This window comes from Salvia hispanica, chromosome 1, assembly GCF_029641045.1.
Source record: "Salvia hispanica isolate PSC_SH4W2 chromosome 1, Shi_PSC_v1, whole genome shotgun sequence".
In the NCBI taxonomy this organism is placed as follows: domain Eukaryota; kingdom Viridiplantae; phylum Streptophyta; class Magnoliopsida; order Lamiales; family Lamiaceae; genus Salvia; species Salvia hispanica.
The window spans coordinates 37,710,882-37,728,697 of record NC_142692.1 but is presented as its reverse complement, the minus strand read 5'-3'; the positions used below and the strand labels follow the sequence as shown (position 1 = coordinate 37,728,697).

General features: G+C 35.3%; 5 protein-coding genes across 8 annotated transcripts; 3 read left to right on the top strand and 2 right to left on the bottom strand.

The window, feature by feature from the left end:
- Positions 1-212: 212 nt before the first annotated feature.
- Positions 213-2,841, top strand: LOC125219178 (membrane-anchored ubiquitin-fold protein 3-like). Of its 3 annotated transcripts, none has more exons than XM_089063036.1 (3): positions 213-631; positions 1,256-1,426; positions 2,565-2,841. In XM_089063036.1, the coding sequence occupies exons 1-3, from the start codon at positions 502-504 to the stop codon at positions 2,636-2,638; spliced, it is 375 nt and encodes a 124-aa protein (XP_088919162.1). In that variant the 5' UTR covers positions 213-501; the 3' UTR covers positions 2,639-2,841. The 3 variants fall into 3 exon arrangements, with proteins under 3 accessions (XP_088919162.1, XP_047977042.1, XP_047977041.1); XM_048121085.2 differs by lacking the exon at positions 2,565-2,841 and adding an exon at positions 1,555-2,558; XM_048121084.2 differs by having other exon boundaries at positions 215-631; positions 2,583-2,841.
- A 1,499-nt stretch (positions 2,842-4,340) lies between these two features.
- LOC125223811 (pollen-specific protein-like At4g18596) lies at positions 4,341-5,700 on the top strand. Its single transcript, XM_048127106.2, has 2 exons — positions 4,341-4,675; positions 5,214-5,700. Exons 1-2 carry the CDS (start codon positions 4,504-4,506, stop codon positions 5,549-5,551), a joined length of 510 nt encoding a protein of 169 aa, XP_047983063.1. The 5' UTR covers positions 4,341-4,503; the 3' UTR covers positions 5,552-5,700.
- Positions 5,701-5,995: 295 nt separating this feature from the next.
- On the bottom strand, positions 5,996-10,390 carry ARP2 (actin related protein 2). Its single transcript, XM_089063035.1, has 15 exons — positions 10,191-10,390; positions 9,827-9,937; positions 9,127-9,261; positions 8,952-9,023; positions 8,785-8,863; positions 8,510-8,559; positions 8,169-8,272; positions 8,002-8,070; positions 7,871-7,934; positions 7,717-7,785; positions 7,536-7,619; positions 7,391-7,449; positions 6,966-7,032; positions 6,369-6,452; positions 5,996-6,261 (listed from the first exon to the last, which is right to left on the bottom strand). The coding sequence occupies exons 1-15, from the start codon at positions 10,230-10,232 to the stop codon at positions 6,181-6,183; spliced, it is 1,170 nt and encodes a 389-aa protein (XP_088919161.1). The 5' UTR covers positions 10,233-10,390; the 3' UTR covers positions 5,996-6,180.
- Positions 10,391-11,129: 739 nt separating this feature from the next.
- Positions 11,130-13,026, top strand: LOC148933731 (large ribosomal subunit protein eL8y). Of its 2 annotated transcripts, XM_089063034.1 has the most exons (6): positions 11,130-11,263; positions 11,339-11,588; positions 12,064-12,233; positions 12,324-12,452; positions 12,535-12,627; positions 12,722-13,026. In XM_089063034.1, exons 1-6 carry the CDS (start codon positions 11,261-11,263, stop codon positions 12,851-12,853), a joined length of 777 nt encoding a protein of 258 aa, XP_088919160.1. In that variant the 5' UTR covers positions 11,130-11,260; the 3' UTR covers positions 12,854-13,026. The 2 variants fall into 2 exon arrangements, with proteins under 2 accessions (XP_088919160.1, XP_088919159.1); XM_089063033.1 differs by having other exon boundaries at positions 12,064-12,452.
- A 392-nt stretch (positions 13,027-13,418) lies between these two features.
- Positions 13,419-16,652, bottom strand: LOC125198310 (ACT domain-containing protein ACR6-like). The gene is made up of 8 exons (XM_089063032.1): positions 16,618-16,652; positions 16,416-16,472; positions 15,864-15,909; positions 15,601-15,715; positions 15,380-15,447; positions 14,343-14,954; positions 14,131-14,235; positions 13,419-14,050 (listed from the first exon to the last, which is right to left on the bottom strand). The coding sequence occupies exons 2-8, from the start codon at positions 16,460-16,462 to the stop codon at positions 13,727-13,729; spliced, it is 1,317 nt and encodes a 438-aa protein (XP_088919158.1). The 5' UTR covers positions 16,463-16,472; positions 16,618-16,652; the 3' UTR covers positions 13,419-13,726.
- Positions 16,653-17,816: the final 1,164 nt, after the last annotated feature.

Below are 17,816 nucleotides of genomic sequence, written 5' to 3'. Positions count from 1 at the left end.
TTATGATAGTTTGAGATAAGTTATGATTAACATATCTTTTCATACGCATCTTTGCAGATGCGACACATATTTTGCTCAGTGTAGCACCGTGCTTTGTAGCTAAGCACACGACGACATGCATGTTTTGAGCACGTTGCCGATGATCTAATTATTGGAAAAGGAAATTATAATATAATAAAATAAAACTTAAAAAGAAAAAAGGAAATGAAAACTGATAAAGCCCTACAGGATAGAACTAAAAAACCGAAAAAAAGGAAGTGGAGAATCCACTGCATAATTCCTCAAGATCTGTTCTAGGGTTCCTCAATTTCGAAGTGTAATTGACGCATTAACTTTGAAAAATTCGATCATTTTCGGTTGCCACCTCCAATTTGAACAGGCTTTCTTTTTCCCCCTTTTTTGCGGTTGGAGGGGGAAGGATTTGGAATTTGAGGGTTTTGATTTGCTTGGGAAAGAATTGGGTTTGGTTTTCGAGAATTGTGAGGATATTGGAGAAAGCAAATGCCGGAGGAGGATCTGGTAGAGCTGAAATTCAGATTGTACGATGGATCAGACATCGGTCCGTTCCGATATTCGCCGGCGTCGACTGTTGCTATGCTGAAGGAAAGAGTTGTCGCAGAGTGGCCTAAAGGTTAGCTTAAATCTTCAATTTTTATGCTCTTTTTGGATTTTGGAGCTAGAACATGAGCCTCTTTCATTTGATTTTGTTGTCTTCTATGTTCAATTTTCCTTTTGTGCGTTTTTTTGAGGGAACATAGTAAACGTTTAAGAAAGTTTATCTCTAATCATTTTAGTAGTTATAAAAAATATGTTTGAGTTTATGCCCATTGATTAAATAACTTATGGTTAAACGCTCTGTGATTTTTATGCGTAAATGGTAAAAATTATTGAAATGTTAAGAATTCGTGTGATTATAAAGAATCTAAAGCAGGGAAATTTTAAATGAAGTTGTGGTTTTCGAGCACATGAGGAATTGAGTTTCAACTTTCAAAGACTTGTATAAGTTTATGCCATTTGATTAAGTATTGTAAATGCCCTTTGATTTTTATGCTAAAATGTGGTAAAAATATTTGAAATGTTATTAGGGAGTAGCTCCAGGATTCACGTGATCGTAAGAATGTATTAGTAGCTCCAGAATTTGTGTGAATGAATGAAGTTGTGGTTTTCGAGCGCATGGTTTCATAGACTTGTATTAGTTTAATGCATACGTTAACCATAAATGTAATGTAATTGGAGCAGTTTTGCTTATTATCAGATAAGAAAGTTACCCCAAAAGCAGCAAATGATGTGAAATTAATAAGTGCCGGGAAAATTTTGGAGAATAACAAGACCGTTGCACAGTGCAAGACGCCATTCGGAGAGCTGCCTAATGGAGTTATCACCATGCACGCTGTTGTACAGCCATCGGTAGCAAAAGCTAAGACAGGTAACTTTTTTACTTATTTGTAATGATGCAAATCTGATTGTTAGTCATAATTCATAAGTTCAGATGCTGTAATTGTGTTTTCATATTTCCTGCATACTTAATTTTGCCTACAATGTTTTAACTTGTAGATTTGGAGCTTTTAGTCATGTGGAGCTGTTAACTTTTGCACATAGGTTTCTTGAATAAGATACTATGCTCGAAAGTAAATCTATGGTTTCAGCATAAATTTGTATGCGTTCAGTACTTTGCTTATCACACAAGTTGGAATGATGTTATGATGATCACATTACAAATATAGCTATGACATTGACTAAAACTCCTAAAAATGGAAGTTGAGGACAGGGGATGGTTGGATCTAGGGAATACTTGGACACCTGAGAAAAGAAGCATACGGTCAATGTGGATTTTGAAATTTTTGGCATGTTTGAAGGTTCAATAATATGAATATATCCTGGTCTTGGTGTAGGATAATGATAGTTATAGATAATATTGTGTAAGTTAAGTCATTAAAGATAATGCCGTGTACTAGTATAGAAGAATTTAGCCAATTAGGCCCTGTGTTTACTTTGCGTGATTAACCTGGATAAAAAAAATGAACAAAAAATCCAGTCTGATCCAGTGTTTACTTTGTTGGATAAAAACTAAGGATGCCTCAAAGCCTGAATTATTTTTATCACCTGAAAAGATTTTAGCAAAATTTTTTATCTTGCGAAACTGGTGGATTTGAAGGATCCTTACAATGAAAATACACTATTCCTATTTTAAAAGACCAACCAACTCGAACTCATACCCTCATTCGGCCACATATGGTGATTATCATTGCTAGTTGCTACACAAATTGCAGTGCTCAACCCATTCCAATCTATTACAGTAGTGAGTACATTTTTATGATATAACATTTATATCCCTTCTATGCATATTTGTGCATAAAATATGCTATTAAGCCGGGGAATTTTCTCCTTTTATTCATCTATTTTCCACCTGCGTTTCTTTATAAATCATCATTTCCTGAATTGTCTGGATTTCCTATACTATTTTCCTGTGAAAATTCTGGATTGTGCTTCAAATTAATCTCATTTCTCAGTGATACTATCATTTAATCCTCAATATCCTCTTTCCCCAAAATAATTGCTGAAAGTTCCCATTGTGTTAACAGAGAAGAAGGTCGACGAGACCTCAAAGAAGAATGTATGTTCGTGTTCCATCTTGTGAGAGTGGAAGTTTGATTCAGCCACACAATAATTTGTAAACAGTACAATGCCATAACTGAGTGTGTGTGTGTTTGAGAGCATTTATGTGTAAGAGTTGTTTGTCATGTATGCTTGTTTCTATAAAAAATTTGCTGCTTGTACATGTGTAGGTGCAGAACTTTTACATACTATGAGAATACAACATCCTTGGGCTCTTCCCTCCAATACTTATTTTGATCTTGAAGTTCTTGATCAGAGTGAAATTTCTCCACTTGGTTCAATATTTCTTTTGTTGTTACTATACATTTGATTGTTACCACTATTTGTTTTGTTTTGTACATTTGGTTTGATCTGAATACCTAAAGAATTATACTACTAGCAACTATCTGTTTCATGACTTTTTTGTAAATTGGATAGTGGAATTATTGGGTGGACTGCATTGAATGTCCATTTGTATAGATATTCATAATTTCGAAAAAGACTTTTGCGATGGATATTCGCAATGCAACCAATAATCCATTTTATTTATGATATTCGATGATATTCATTATTTATTGAAACTGTTGGGCTCCCATTTTTGTCACATTCTAAAATATAAGTATAACAATTTACAATCATAATCCCCCACTTATGTGAAATTAATTCTTTATTTATTTGAGATGTCCCATAACTTAGCTTAGTTTCATAATCAAAATTGCATAGCAATATTTTTTACTAAAATAAAATTACATATGATTATGGTTTCTAAATAAATGACAAAATATAACATTTAAATTTCAATTATGATTGTTAAATACTCCATAATATTAAATGCATTTTTCTAAATTTGTATGATAATATTAAAGGGGAACTAATTTGTAGGATCATAATGAATAGTTGTAATGGAAAAATATGAATCTCTCTGTAATGGAAAAATATGAATCTCTCTGTAATGGAAAAATATGAATCTCTCTGTTTTACAACAGTAGTATGTGGGTGAGAGTGGGAGACATAAATAGGGACAGGTGATGCTGAATGAAGCTCCTTAATTTCAGTGTAATAAATTTTCTGAGAAGAAGCATTGAATTTTGAGATAAGTATTTGCAGTGTGCACCAACCTATAGATATACACGGATACACCCAAGCATATACGCCATATACATATACATATACATATACATATACACACACATTATTTGGTAGATAGAATGATAATATCCTTCCCGTAATTACACGTCTTACTTTTTGGAACCTCTAGTTTTAAAAAATTGTTTGATTATGGAGTAATTATAATGTGATAGTGTAATATAGATTTTACACAGTTAAAGTATTTTTATTGTAGATAATAGTAACATTTTGTGTAATATTATCAAATAATAATAGGGGCGACTTTTATATCCGCGTATAGCTAAATAAGACAAATACTATACATGTAATGTAGTAGTACTATAATTTGATAATTTGCCGCAATCATGATCACCTTTGAATGTAATAGTAATAGATCCATCAAATGTCTAGTTCCAAATAAATTGCCCCCTCCTCTCTACCCTAAAGAATAGTCAGATTTAGCAATTTTTTATCGATTGGAGCTCTTAATTTATAAAACAAAAGAAAGAAGAAGCATTGTAATTACAATTATTGATAAAAAAAGAATCATGATTTTGCAATAAAACACACACTTGTCTCTCTCTCCTACACAACTGCTCCATAAGAAGCCAAAGGAAGTTCACATGCACTTGTTTTATATGCATAGAGGAAAGAAAAAAAAGGTGCTGCAACTCCTCAACCTTACTACTCCAACACATCTGTCATTCATTATCTACACACACAAACATGAGAAATTCATAACAATGTAGCCATAGGCTCCTAATAAAACCTCAAACCAAATCATCACTTAACACTGCTGCAATGGCCTCAACATTAGTCTTTGCATTTTGTTTCTTCTCATTCCTCCTGCAACTCGAAGCTGCAAAATCTCACTCAAATACTATTAATAATCCCCAAATCACTGTGATGGGCATTGTTTATTGTGACATCTGCTCCAACAACTCCTTCTCCAGACATAGCTACTTCTTACCAGGTTTCATCTTTATTTTCCCCCTTTTTTCCAATTGAATAGGTGTTTGGTTTTGATGTGAATGAGTTAGGTTCTGTTTTCTGGAAAGGAAAAACGATTTTTGGGTGATGAGAAAGAAAGTGTTTTATTCTTGTGTAGTTATATAATATGCTTACATTTGGTTTTGTACTAGTTATGATGTTAAGCTGGATTTAGCAAGTTTTCTGATAGATGAGAGAGACTTTGAACACTCTTACTTGTTTTTCTTGACCTGTATAATATGCCTACCTTCTTTGAGTTTTAGGTGTGTTTGGTTTTGCCTTAGTTTTGATGTGAATGAGTTAGGTTTGTTTGGAAAGTAAAAAGAAGTAGGAACTGCAAGTTCTTGCAACCTCAACTTTTGAATTTCTTGTTTCTTTTGAGTTATAGGTATAATATTTTCTTACCTTTCTTGAATCTAGGATTCATTTGGTTTTGTATTTAGTTTTAATGTGAATTATTTAGGTTAGAACTTGCGAGATTTGTGATAAATCAACTCACATTTGATTTTGTTATGTGACAGGAGTTGAGGTTAGAATAGATTGCATGTTCAATGCAATTGCTCCAAGAACTGCTGAGCAAATATCATTTTCAGTGAACAGAACAACAAATAAATATGGTATTTATAGGCTTGAGGTGCCTTCTGTTGATGGAGTTCAATGCGCTAGAGATAAAGCTGTGAAAAGCACTTGCCGAGCAACTCTGCTCTCCACGTCGTCTAAGGCCTGCGCCATCCCAGGGTTTCAGTCGACTTCCGACCAGATCTCGATCAAATCGAAACGAGCCAATATGTGCATTTACAGCCTCAATGCATTGAGTTATAGGCCATCCAAGAGAGACACTGCTCTGTGTGGGAAATGAATCAATAATTTGGTTATCATTTATATCTCTACTTGAACATTATAATGTGATAAAGGGATGATTTTTAGAATTTCCTGTTTGGTGCAATCTTTATATGTAGTGTTTGGTTTGTTTAGATATCCAGTAAAATGTACATCTGTTTAAGGGTTTCTCTTGATGTCCAATTTTGCACTAAACTAATGTACATCGCAAATTTGTTCACCAATACACAAGATAGAGTTTGATACAAACTCTGTTTCCCTAAAAATAGAGATTTTGAGGACGACCTGAATTTTAATGCAAAATTGGCTAGGAGAGAAAAATAGTTGAATATTATAGTGGGACCTATATCATTAGTACTGTGATGCGTGGTGAGAAAATTTAAATTGATTAATTTTGGTAGGCGGAACAAAACATTACTAGACAATTTTTTGGGATGAAGAGAGTAATATTAATGTTGTAAAATGGACATCCAAAATAAGCACATCTTTCATTTTTAATAGTACTAGTATTTGGTTGAAGCCAAAACACAGTGAAGGATACATACATGAAAATACCTCAACTTCTAGCTGAATATATGGATTCTTGGCTATCTATGGCTTCCATTAGAAAATTCGAAACAGCGAATCGGGAAACTGATGGCGTGAATCTCATGCCTGGCCTAGTTTGCTCAGACAAGCAACTCCCTCTTCCAAATAGTCTTGCCTGCTAATCCAGAACTCTGGAGCATCCTGCAATGTGTTGCATGTTGTCAAGTTTTTACTATGTATTCATAAAATTGGAAAAGACAAATGAAAGTGTGTGTGTGTGTTGGTGGAAGAGGATAAATAATGCGAACCTTCATGATTCCGGCAAGAACTGCGCCCCCAAGATACACCATATGCTTTCTTCGTGGTGGATCCTCTATACGCAGTCTTAGTTTCTGCCAAACAATGAAGAGAATATCACCTGACTCGTGTTCAAGACAAAAAGAAGCAAAAGTAACTCAAATAAGATAGTTGACTCGACTGGTTATGGTGAAAGCCTTGTGGCCCATACTACAAGACGACAAACTATCGCTTATTATATTTTAGGGTAACGAGAAGCATTGAGTGATTACCACAGGTCTTGGAAATTAGCGCAGTACAAACAATCTAGATCTTACTAATCTAAACGTCAACATCTTAACAATGTGGAGTGGATTGCGTTTGAGGCTTGGAATTCTCAAGAGATCGACTCAGGGTCGTCTTATTTGCAAATAACAACCTCGTTAATTATTCTGCACATTAGAATCTGATGTGCTTAAGTTGTTCTAATAAATTTATCAACGATACGAAGGTTGCAAATAGGTCAAGTTGAGAGACAGAGAGAGAGTTGGGAAGTGAGGAAGAGATGAAATTTGCCATATTTCATTGAAAATGATATCAATTTAGAAGCAGAATTAGTATCAACTTACCTTCAATCCGTCCTTATTTCCCTTCAAGACAGAATCAAGATAACGCTCCGATAATTCCTTCTCCAAGCTGGTAATAATATGACATAATTAAGCAAGGTAAAAAGAGTTTCAAGAGAATTAAAAACAAAACACAGCCCTTAATATATATCAAATCCACCAGAACCAGCAAGATTCTGCACTAACTTAAGCTATTTATAATGAGCATAATACGTCCAACGAATCTAACAAGCAAAGGGCCTAGTTGTCATTTTAGTATAGATAAGAAAGCATGATAATCTCTTCGCATCTCAGTCCAATGATCTATACCAATAAACCCACACAAAAAGTTGTCCTCACCAACATTAAGTTGATGGACTTTCCCGATAAAATATACTTATGAAACGATCAAGTTTGTCGCTGAAAGTGGAGAGGGATATGATATATACCGACTAGGTAATCCAGGATACATTGTGCTTCCACCGCTTAGGACAATGTGCTGGTAGAGCTGCAAAAAAGAAAAGGATTCTAATTGCACTAACAACTGCAAAATGCATCACATGGAGACCTTGCAGTTAAAAGATATATGAGTACCATCATCCTATTGTCGATATCCATTTCCTGGATGCAACGAAAAACCATGTCAGCCATTCCATCTCCTTCGACATCTATTAGCTCCTGTATGAATTACAACAAATAGATTATTTGCATATAAGTCATAAAGCATGGATCAGAAAGTACTCATAATGCTTTGGAATGGCAGAAACATACTTACGGGAGAGAATAGAGCCTCAGGTGCTTGAAATCGCTCATTCCCAACTTTAATGACCCTTCCATCTGGGAGCTAATTATTAGAGGTATATCAACATCAATGATACATGTTATCCTATAAGTTTGGTAAATGACAAGAATTTGCAAAAACAACTTACAGTATAATTTTTTACGAGGATGGTGGTATCAAGTCCCAACTGATACTCCCTTTTGTAATCATAACTGCAGGAAACTAGGCAAATTTTTAAAACCTGTATGTCGCCATTGAAAGAAGTGAAGGCAAGTTCACCTTATATAACAAAGCTTCTCTTTGATATTTCTCACTGTCTCAAAGTCAGCATTTCTGTTCATGGCATACCTTCACAGAGATAAAACGAAAAATGAGAAAAATGCTATATTTCCCAGTATCCCCAACATAATGCAACAACTGAGTAGTGAAATTTCAAGAACACATACCCCCTCCTCATGAGCAAATCAAGAAGATATGATGTTATGTGGCGCCCAGCTACATTCATTCGTTTTGTTAGATGGGGAAATGAGTATCCATCAACAACTGGAACCTGGGATACAAGTTTCACAGATCACTTTCAAGAGTATAGCATGACCAAATAAATACACATGATTCTAGATCATCACACGATTAAACTAGTTCTGGCTCGATCGAGCGCTATCAAACTGGAACCAACTCTTCAATGCTATAATTCTCACTGCAATTTCTTTTAAAACGTAGGACTCATTAAGTGTCTTTTATCACCTCCAACTCACATCACAAGTACCGAACAGGGACAACATATTACCACATGAGTGACTCCGTCCCCAGAGTCAATAACAAGTCCCGTAAGCAAACCTGAGTATGGGTCAAGAAACATTAAAAGCACATTACTTTTATATCCAAAAGGAATTATTATAAATTTGAGACGATTATTTTGACATCAAAATCATTAGATGATCATTTTATAAAGGGATTCCATCAGTTAATCACTTCCAGACCATTTACAATATCTTGGATTCAGTAGTTAAAACTAGAAACTTCCGCTACAAACATCTAAAAACCATTTATTCCTGCAAGCACCTTGAGCATATAAGGTTAAAACAGCCTGGATTTGGATGAAAACACCTTGAAATTTGTATTTCTCAAACATAACCTCAACCTGAAACAAAGACAATATGGAAATAGATTAGTCAATATTGAACATTAAGAAGCAAATATAAGCACACCATTCTAAGATTTCAGCTCACCATCTTTTCACGATTTTTAGACGGATTCAAAGGCGGATCAGTAAGCAAGATTTTACATTCCGTAGGATCTACCTTCAGACAGATAAGAGCAGGTGAGACTCAGTTCCATTTAAAATGATACTGCCCGCTTCTAATCAAAGACAGTTATCTAAATGAGGTATAGAGGAAAAAAGACCTTTAGTTCGCTAGAAAATACATGATCCCACACATGTCCCATATCATCCCAATTTTGAACGATTCCATTGTTGACAGGATAAGATATGTCCAATTGATGCCGCCACTTTAAACAAGCATCACCCACAAGAGTATCCTGTTGGAAAAGATACGAAAAGCCAATAGTCACAGATAAGTTGGTGCAGCTTGACAAGAGTTGGCATCTGAATCACGATATGAAATAAAAAAAAAGCTGGCTTCTGAACCATAGAATTGAGATTGTGGGAGTAGGAAATGATAAATAATCCACTTATTCCGCTTCCAAACCCCAATGCTACAATTCCTATATAGCATTACATGACTATATTTCCAGCAAATAACAGCTGCGTAGAACCTTGTGGTACCCATCAAAATCTAAAATGGGAATGGCCAACCTTTCCTTCAGCTCCTACTCGAACTTCGATAGCTTATTTGAATTAAAGGTTAACACACAGACATTGATCAATCTTTCTACACATTGAACGTGACTCCCAAATCCCACAGTTAATAAATTGGAAGAAAACCTATCCAACATTTACTTCGTGATCCTAAATGGATCAAACTACAGCGTTTCCTTATCTAAATTATGTTGAACTGTTACTTACACACGCATTCATGCGCCCAATTTAAACTGTAAATAACAAATACCAAAAGCAGATGAAACAAAAGGGCAACAAGCTGACCGTGATCTCTTGTTCCATTAAAGACTCTTCATAGCGAAGCATTGGCCTTCCAACAACACAAGGGAACACAGATGTTGGGAAATTCTCCCCCGCGAATCCACATTTCACATACTGCAGTCAATTCATACAAAACCTATGAGCATCGCTAATTGACCTCAAATTGCCCTCGAAAACCTAATAAAATTCTATAATTAACTAACAGGCGAGATCAACAGGCAAAATACAAAAATTTCAGCACTCGATAAAAACATGTGTTGCAGATTTGGCTAAACATGCAGCATCGATCGGAAACGAAAAGCGATACAAAAATAAATTCAAACGGATAATCGATCGATAAACGGAGGTTGAAGATGAAGGCAATTACACCGGTGCCGTTGTCGCAAACGACGACGTTCCGGCTATCCATTGATATCACTCAAAAACACCAGCAAAATCAAAACTTTCAGCTGATTTAACCTACTACTCTCTTGCTTTCAAACTCAGCAAACAACAATGATGATTCTTTAAACTAAAAACATAATAAGTTAATTATAAGTTTGTTTCAATTAAAAGTCAATTGTATAAATATGAACTCCAAAACATATAAAGGGAGTAACATTTTCTGTTGTTTCAAATAATTAGTCAATATATTTTAATTACTACTCGTACTATTAACTACTTGTAGTGCTAGTTTTTTTAATATGAACTCCAAAACTACAACCTTTGGCAATCCATAAAATAAATGTTTGATTTTTCAGGCCAACTTTGTGTATACATAAATTATGAACTCCAAAACTCTTACCACTCTTCAAATCTAAGTTTTTCTTCTATATCAAACTACATATGAATTAAGTATAATAGGATTTTAGTAATAGGATAAATTGTTGTTAGAGGAGTGAACTTTTGTGTCAATTAAGAGAAGGGAACGAGTCATTGAACCGAAATCAACCGATTATTAGTTAGCAAATCAACCAAATTTTTAGATCATGGTTCAATATTAGTTATAGTGCGCTATTTAACATTTCCCTTGAAATCATATTGTTCAAACATAGAAAAATAGTTGGTAAAATTAAAAATGATGCGACAGTCACAAAATATAAGTTTTTTGATTAATCATTATCATAAATTATAATGTATAAAAATAATATGCATACACAAGTTATGTTTATACTAGTAGGAGTATTAAAAAACTAAAAACTAATCAAGATTAACTAACTGTTATAATAATAATTAAATAAAAACTAGTAAGACCTAAATTATAAATGATGGAGTATTTTTCATAATGTAGTTGGGCTTGGACACATTAATAAGCCCAATATTATTTGCAAATTCGGCCCAACATTGGCATAAACCCTAGATCCACATTCGATTGCAAGTATAAAATTTAGGGTTTCCAAACCCATTGCAAACCCCTTCTCATTTCGTCGAAGAAGAAGACGCAGCAGCAGCAGAGAAATGGTAAACGAAATTCGATTCTCGCTCGCCATTTATCATCACATCCATCTCCGTTAATCTAACTATCTTGATTTTCAGGCTCCAAAGAAGGGCGCTAAGCTTCCGGTCGCCGCCAAGAAGAAGGTTGAGAAAGTGGTCAACCCACTCTTCGAAAAGAGGCCGAAGCAGTTCGGGATCGGCGGCGCCCTCCCGCCGAAGAAGGACCTTCACAGATTCGTCAGATGGCCCCAAGTCGTGCGCATTCAACGCAAGAAGATGATCCTCAAGCAGCGCTTGAAGGTGCCGCCGCCAATTCACCAATTCTCCAAAACATTGGATAAGAATTTGGGTACATCTTTTTATACTGATTTTATACGTTTTAGCTCTTTAGCTGTGGGTAGTTTTTGTTTGTTATAGTGAATGCCTTTCAGTTTTCTGCTACATCTCTGTTTTGCAATGTTTATATAGTATGTTATGTTTAGAAATTATTATATATTATATTGTTTGAGAGTAATTGGTTATTTTCCTATATAAAACTGTAATTTGGTTTGAAGACTATTCTGGATTAGGTTTAAATATCTAATGGGTCATCAATGCAGTCATGATTTTTATGAATGTATGACTATAGAATGGATTTTCTGATGTGAAATTATACTTATTCTTGTTTTTAGAATTTTAGGTTAGGTTTAGTTACCTAATGAATGCAAGCGCAACCCTGATTTATGAGTATTTAGTTTGATTCTGCATATCTAGTCTAAAATTAGTTTATCGTGTGCTTTACTGTATTAGACTGACAGTGTATATTGATTTTATGCTTGAATTAGCAACTAGCCTGTTCAAGATGATACTCAAATACAGACCTGAGGATAGAGCTCAGAAGAAGGATAGGCTTTTGAAGAGAGCTCAGGCTGAAGCTGAGGGCAAAACCCCCGAGACTAAGAAGCCAATTGTGGTGAAATATGGTTTGAACCATGTGACTTACCTAATTGAGCAGGTTTTAATTCCACCCTCATCCCATTTGCTGTGTTCAACTGACTTCTGCTGTTGTGTTTTATCGTTGATTTTATGTGTTCTTTCTTTACAGAACAAGGCCCAGTTGGTTGTGATTGCCCATGATGTTGATCCTATTGAGCTTGTTGTGTGGCTCCCTGCCTTGTGCAGAAAGATGGAGATCCCATACTGCATTGTCAAGGGCAAGGCTCGTTTGGGAAGTGTAAGTTGCAACCCACCTTCTCAGTTTGCATTTTGTTTTTGTTCATTTTTTGTCTAATTTGAGTATGTTTTGTCCTGTGCAGATCGTACACAAGAAAACTGCCTCTGTTCTCTGCTTGACCTCAGTAAAGAACGAGGACAAGATGGATTTCAGCAAAATCCTCGAGGCCATCAAGGTATTTTGGCTTTGTCCAACTGTATCATAGATATGTCCTTTTAGTTTGGTTATTTAAGTTGAGGCATAATCCTTTCCATCTGCTGTGCCTACAGGCCAACTTTAATGATAAGTACGATGAGACAAGGAAGAAGTGGGGAGGTGGTGTCATGGGATCTAAGTCACAGGCCAAGACCAAGGCGAAGGAAAGGGTACTTGCCAAGGAGGCTGCGCAGAGGATGACTTGAGTAGTTCCTGTATCTTTGCTTGTCTTAGTTATAGTGTCAATGAGAGATCTCTTATTCTGCTATTGTTTTTCCAACACCAGACATGAATTTTGTTCTTCAAATGCAACTTTTTTTCTTCTGTTTGGAGCACCTATCCTTCAGACTATCTACATGGATAAATCTACGTTTCTCAAGCGTTTGATTAGTTGTTTAATTATTTTTATTTTATTAGTTGTTTAATTATTTTTATTTTACCGCTTGTTTAGTTTTATACTCCCCCTCTCTATTTCTTGATAAATTTGTTGTATTTTCCATTTTTGTTGCTCTCTCAAAATCTTGCATATGTTTAATCTTATCTCTTGTTTTGTTGCTTTTTCTTTCAAAAACTTTTCTATAACCCTAAACCCTTCTACTACCATCACACTCCTTAGCTAAGTTTATAATGTTGCATGAGATTATTCATCTCCCACTCTTATGTCTACTGCTACTCTTTAATTGTTGGTAGTATTTACCAAGTGAATGTGATGAGCGAAATCTTGAAGAAAGTTAAATCCATCTTTGTTTTGCTGACATAAAAAATACCATATGACACAAGAAGCATTTTCATTAACATTTAAGGCTTCTTCATTCTTTGATATGTACATATTTTGCATCTATATACTTACAAGAGCCTTAGCTTCAACAGAAGAGAGTTAATGTATACATGTACAAGGCTACACAACCTTCTACCTAAACTATCGACAGTATGCGTGATTTCATCTACCGAGGAACATGGCCATTGCCATAAAACATCTATGTACACTATTCTTATGTTTCCATGTTCCGCCAGCGACCCTAACATTAAACCCAGCAAAGTAAGAATTTCAATTCAAGGTAGTAGAGGAGGATCTATAATCACGTAAACGAGGAAAAGGTTCGAGATCTGAAGAAGCTTCCTAAAAGGAAGCTAATTGTGCTCTCCTGCTGTGGTTTTGTTGAAGAGTTAATGTCCCATTTGACGTGCAAAACACCACCACCAATCTGTTCACAGATGGAGTCGACAGTCTTATGATCAACGGGGCTGCCAGTCACATCCGTGACATAGAATGTATCCCTAGCTTTTCCTCCCCTTGTTGAGATCTCTGCTCTTTTGATGCACAGACCATTTTCCCTAAATATCCTGGTGATGTCGGAGAGAAGTCCTACTCTGTCTTCAGCACACAGTTCCAACTCTAGACCCTGATAAAATGCAGACAATATCAGAATCTGTTTACTCATTTGACACATTCCACTCGATGAAATGCACACAATATCACTACCTCAGTGCCTCGTCTTTCAATGGCTGCTTCCAAACATTGCATCACACGGTCTCGTTCAGCTTCTGAACTAATAGGGACCCCATCCATGTGCCGAATATAGTATTCCTATATTGACCGATAAATGACTTTAGTAGTGTCAGTAGATGTTGCTCAGAGCAACCACTACTCAGTTCATTTATGAACACAAAAATCACATTTACAAGAAATTGTACCTGATATGCCTCCGTTCTTCCTGTGTGGACTACCCCGTGAAAGACTACATACTGCATGTCTGTCAGAGTGCAGATAATGTCAAACAATAGCTTGGGTCGATCTTTTGATCTCATGGTGATGACCGTATAATCTTTTTCAGCACAATCTGTTACAATTACATGAGGTCTGGAGGTCTTGGCATGAACATTGCCACCAATCAAGTGGTCAGCTTTTTCGTAGTCTCGATCAGCAAACATGATCTGGTGTAACCTTCTTTGCCTGTGGGTGACGCCAGGTGGTGGAAGTGTCATTTTTGCAGAATTCAGATCACTGTGTCCCCTGAGAACATTGCACAAGAGCTCCTTTATCGCTGCTAGGCGCTTTGGATCTTCAATTGCACAACCCATGGCATGGTCAGTGACAAGAACCACAGCTGCAGCTCTCTCATTGTGCGTCCATATCTCGGCATTCACCACATTGCACTCGAGATCTGTCAGGACAGCACAGACTTCAGATAATAAACCGGGCCTGTCTCTTCCTGTTAGCTCAATGCACGTATGCTCTTCAGAAGGGACCAATCCAACCAGTCCTTTCAAAGAAGGTTCAACCAAATCATCACTGCTTTCAAGTCTCTGCAGATGGTTGAGTGGAAATGAGAATAGAGTATAAATGATGACAGAAAGCCCAATGAGCAAAATATAATATGCAGTCTTCCCTACAGTATTTGGCATGAACATACATACTTTATCATGGTTCCACAGAATAATGACAAAAAACAGAACCTCCAGCAAAGTTCTTCTTAGTCTTAATCCAATTAGACCAACGCATGCTCCAAATATATTTCGTATGCTTAGGCTTAGCTCGCCACCACAAGTGGATGCAGAAATTATGTTAAACTGCTTCAACACTTAAAAGATCTAATCACAACCAATGCATGATGAGTTTCTTTGTTTTTTATACATAGGACAAAATAAAAAGTTCAAGCACTTTTAGAGAAATGACACACCACAAAGTGGCTCAGGTTTTAATCTTTAAAACGAAAAGGACAGATATATACCTCTTGGATGTAGCTGATGGTCTCTTGATCTCTAATTTTGTTTCCATTTTGATCAATCACATTGAATACTGTACAAAATTGTGTTAGATATACTGTTGAAAACTTGAAATGAAGAAATGCTAGAAGCTTATATAGAGTCCAGAATACCACAGCACCCATGTTACCAACTTCCAGAAATCTTAGTAGTGCAAAAAGTAATAACTGTCACAAACAAAGCTTACCATCCATAAACCATCCACCATCAGATGATATGTACGCTTTCTTAATCACAAGATCCAAATCTGTCAAAATTTGGACCACCTGAAGGAGGATTCCATGCTTATTGACACTATCAACCTAGATAAAATAAAACCATCTACCAATAAGAATATTTAGAGAAATTGCATAACTATAATGAAAGAACGAACATTATCCCGGTATGAAAATCAAAACTCAAAAATTGAAATAAAACTCAAACTCTATGGGACAAGGGGATGGAGCATGCCTGTATTATAGTGGCATCCTCACAAGTATCATTATCAATCACAACCCTGCAACAAAAAACCAAGAACTAAGTCCTCATACAAGCACATAAGTATTTCACTAAAAAATGCTAAAATAACAGCATCCATATTTTGACAACGAAAATCAATACAAAATGGAATCCCTACAACAAATTTCATAACAGATGAACACATTGTTTGGAGAAAGAACACTAATCAAATTCATGTGCGTGTGTGACATGGAAATCTGAACACTACTAACATAATAACCGCCCTAAATTCCTCAGTGATAACCTAACCACCAAAGGAGCACGATGCCTCTACTTTTTTATCAAGCAATTGAAAATCACCTAAATCTACGAAGATCAAAAATCGAAACACAGCAGTTGCAGACATAATTGATTCACGGAAAATAAAAATTCATGATGGCGCCAATCAGATACGAGTGCAATCAAGCTATAAAAAAGCCCTAGAAATATTCATACGCAGTATAAAACGTGGAAATCGATAAAAATCAAACGAAGAAATCATTAAAGCAAGGATATACAGCAAACCTGGGCGGATTGATCCTGCGGAGAAGCTTGGCAAACTCGTCATCCATTTATTGAAATCTGTGGAGCATTTGAGGAAATTATCCGTGAAATGATCGGTGTGGATAAAAGTAGGAATGGAAAAAATGGGAGTGTAAACAGAGAGTCTTCTCCAAATAATATTTGCAGAGAAAATGAAAATGAAGAGAGAGGAGTGAGAATTAGCTGTGTAGAAATGTATGCGTCTCTTCACTCGATTCAAGGAGTAGTAACTAACTGCGACGTGGCTTCAACAACATCCTATTTATAGTAGTCTGCGAATGGATATTCATAATTACTCAATTAATGAGTAATTATTTAAATCACAAACAACACCCTAAACTCATTTCAAGAAATGAAAAAAAATTATAATAGTATTGGTCATGTTCTTTCCAATTGAATTTCAAGAAATATAAAAAATACTATGTTATAAAAGTATTGGTCATGTGTATGTTTATATGTTACAGCATAAAATGACGTATAAGTAAAATATCATAATTAAGGAATTTATTTTGGCAACGTGAACGATTGTTATGCTATACATATAAGTGGAATTATTAATTATGTATCGGGAATTTAGCATAAAATCAAACTTTATAAAGAATATATTCGACGCCTAGCCACTGAATTATGCAAGTATTTTGTGTTTTTGTTATACAGTCAAATGTGAATATTGAATAGTCTCTAAAACTCTTTTCTGAAATATTTATAATAGTACTAGCTTTAAGGATAATTGTCTTTTCATGTGTACTAGATTAAAGAGTAGAGATTTAATTTATTACTTAAAAATAAGTAGTAAAAAATATTATTGTGATTAATTAATAGGCTATTGTAGTAATCTAAATTCGGAGGAGGGCATATTGGGCAGTTCCTCTTCCTATAAAACCGGAACTGGCGATTCCGATTTCCGGAATGACACCACTAAATCCGACTGGTTTTTCTTATGCCTTGAACACCAAAAAAAATACAATAATTTTATGCATTAAGACATTAACTTTTATCAACACGTACAACAATAATTTTTGTAACATTGACTAATTATAAGAAGCGTCATTATTTATTTGGAAGACATCGTGACTTTTATTAACTTTGGCAAAGGCCTTTTTTGTTTTAATATGTGAATGTCTTATTCATTTCTCGATCCATGTTTGTATTATATATGTGTGTATATATATTAACACGCATTATCCATTTTCATAGGTAGTGTTTGATACATAGGTGATTAACGTGGAGAACTTCAACAACACATAATATTTCATGTAATGCTGAATAACTCCTTTTCATTGCTTTGTTTGAATTTGATTAAATACACACCTCTTGATATTCATGTCAGTTCGGCGTGTTTCTAATGCATCCAAAACAATTAAAGATAGTAATATATCAATT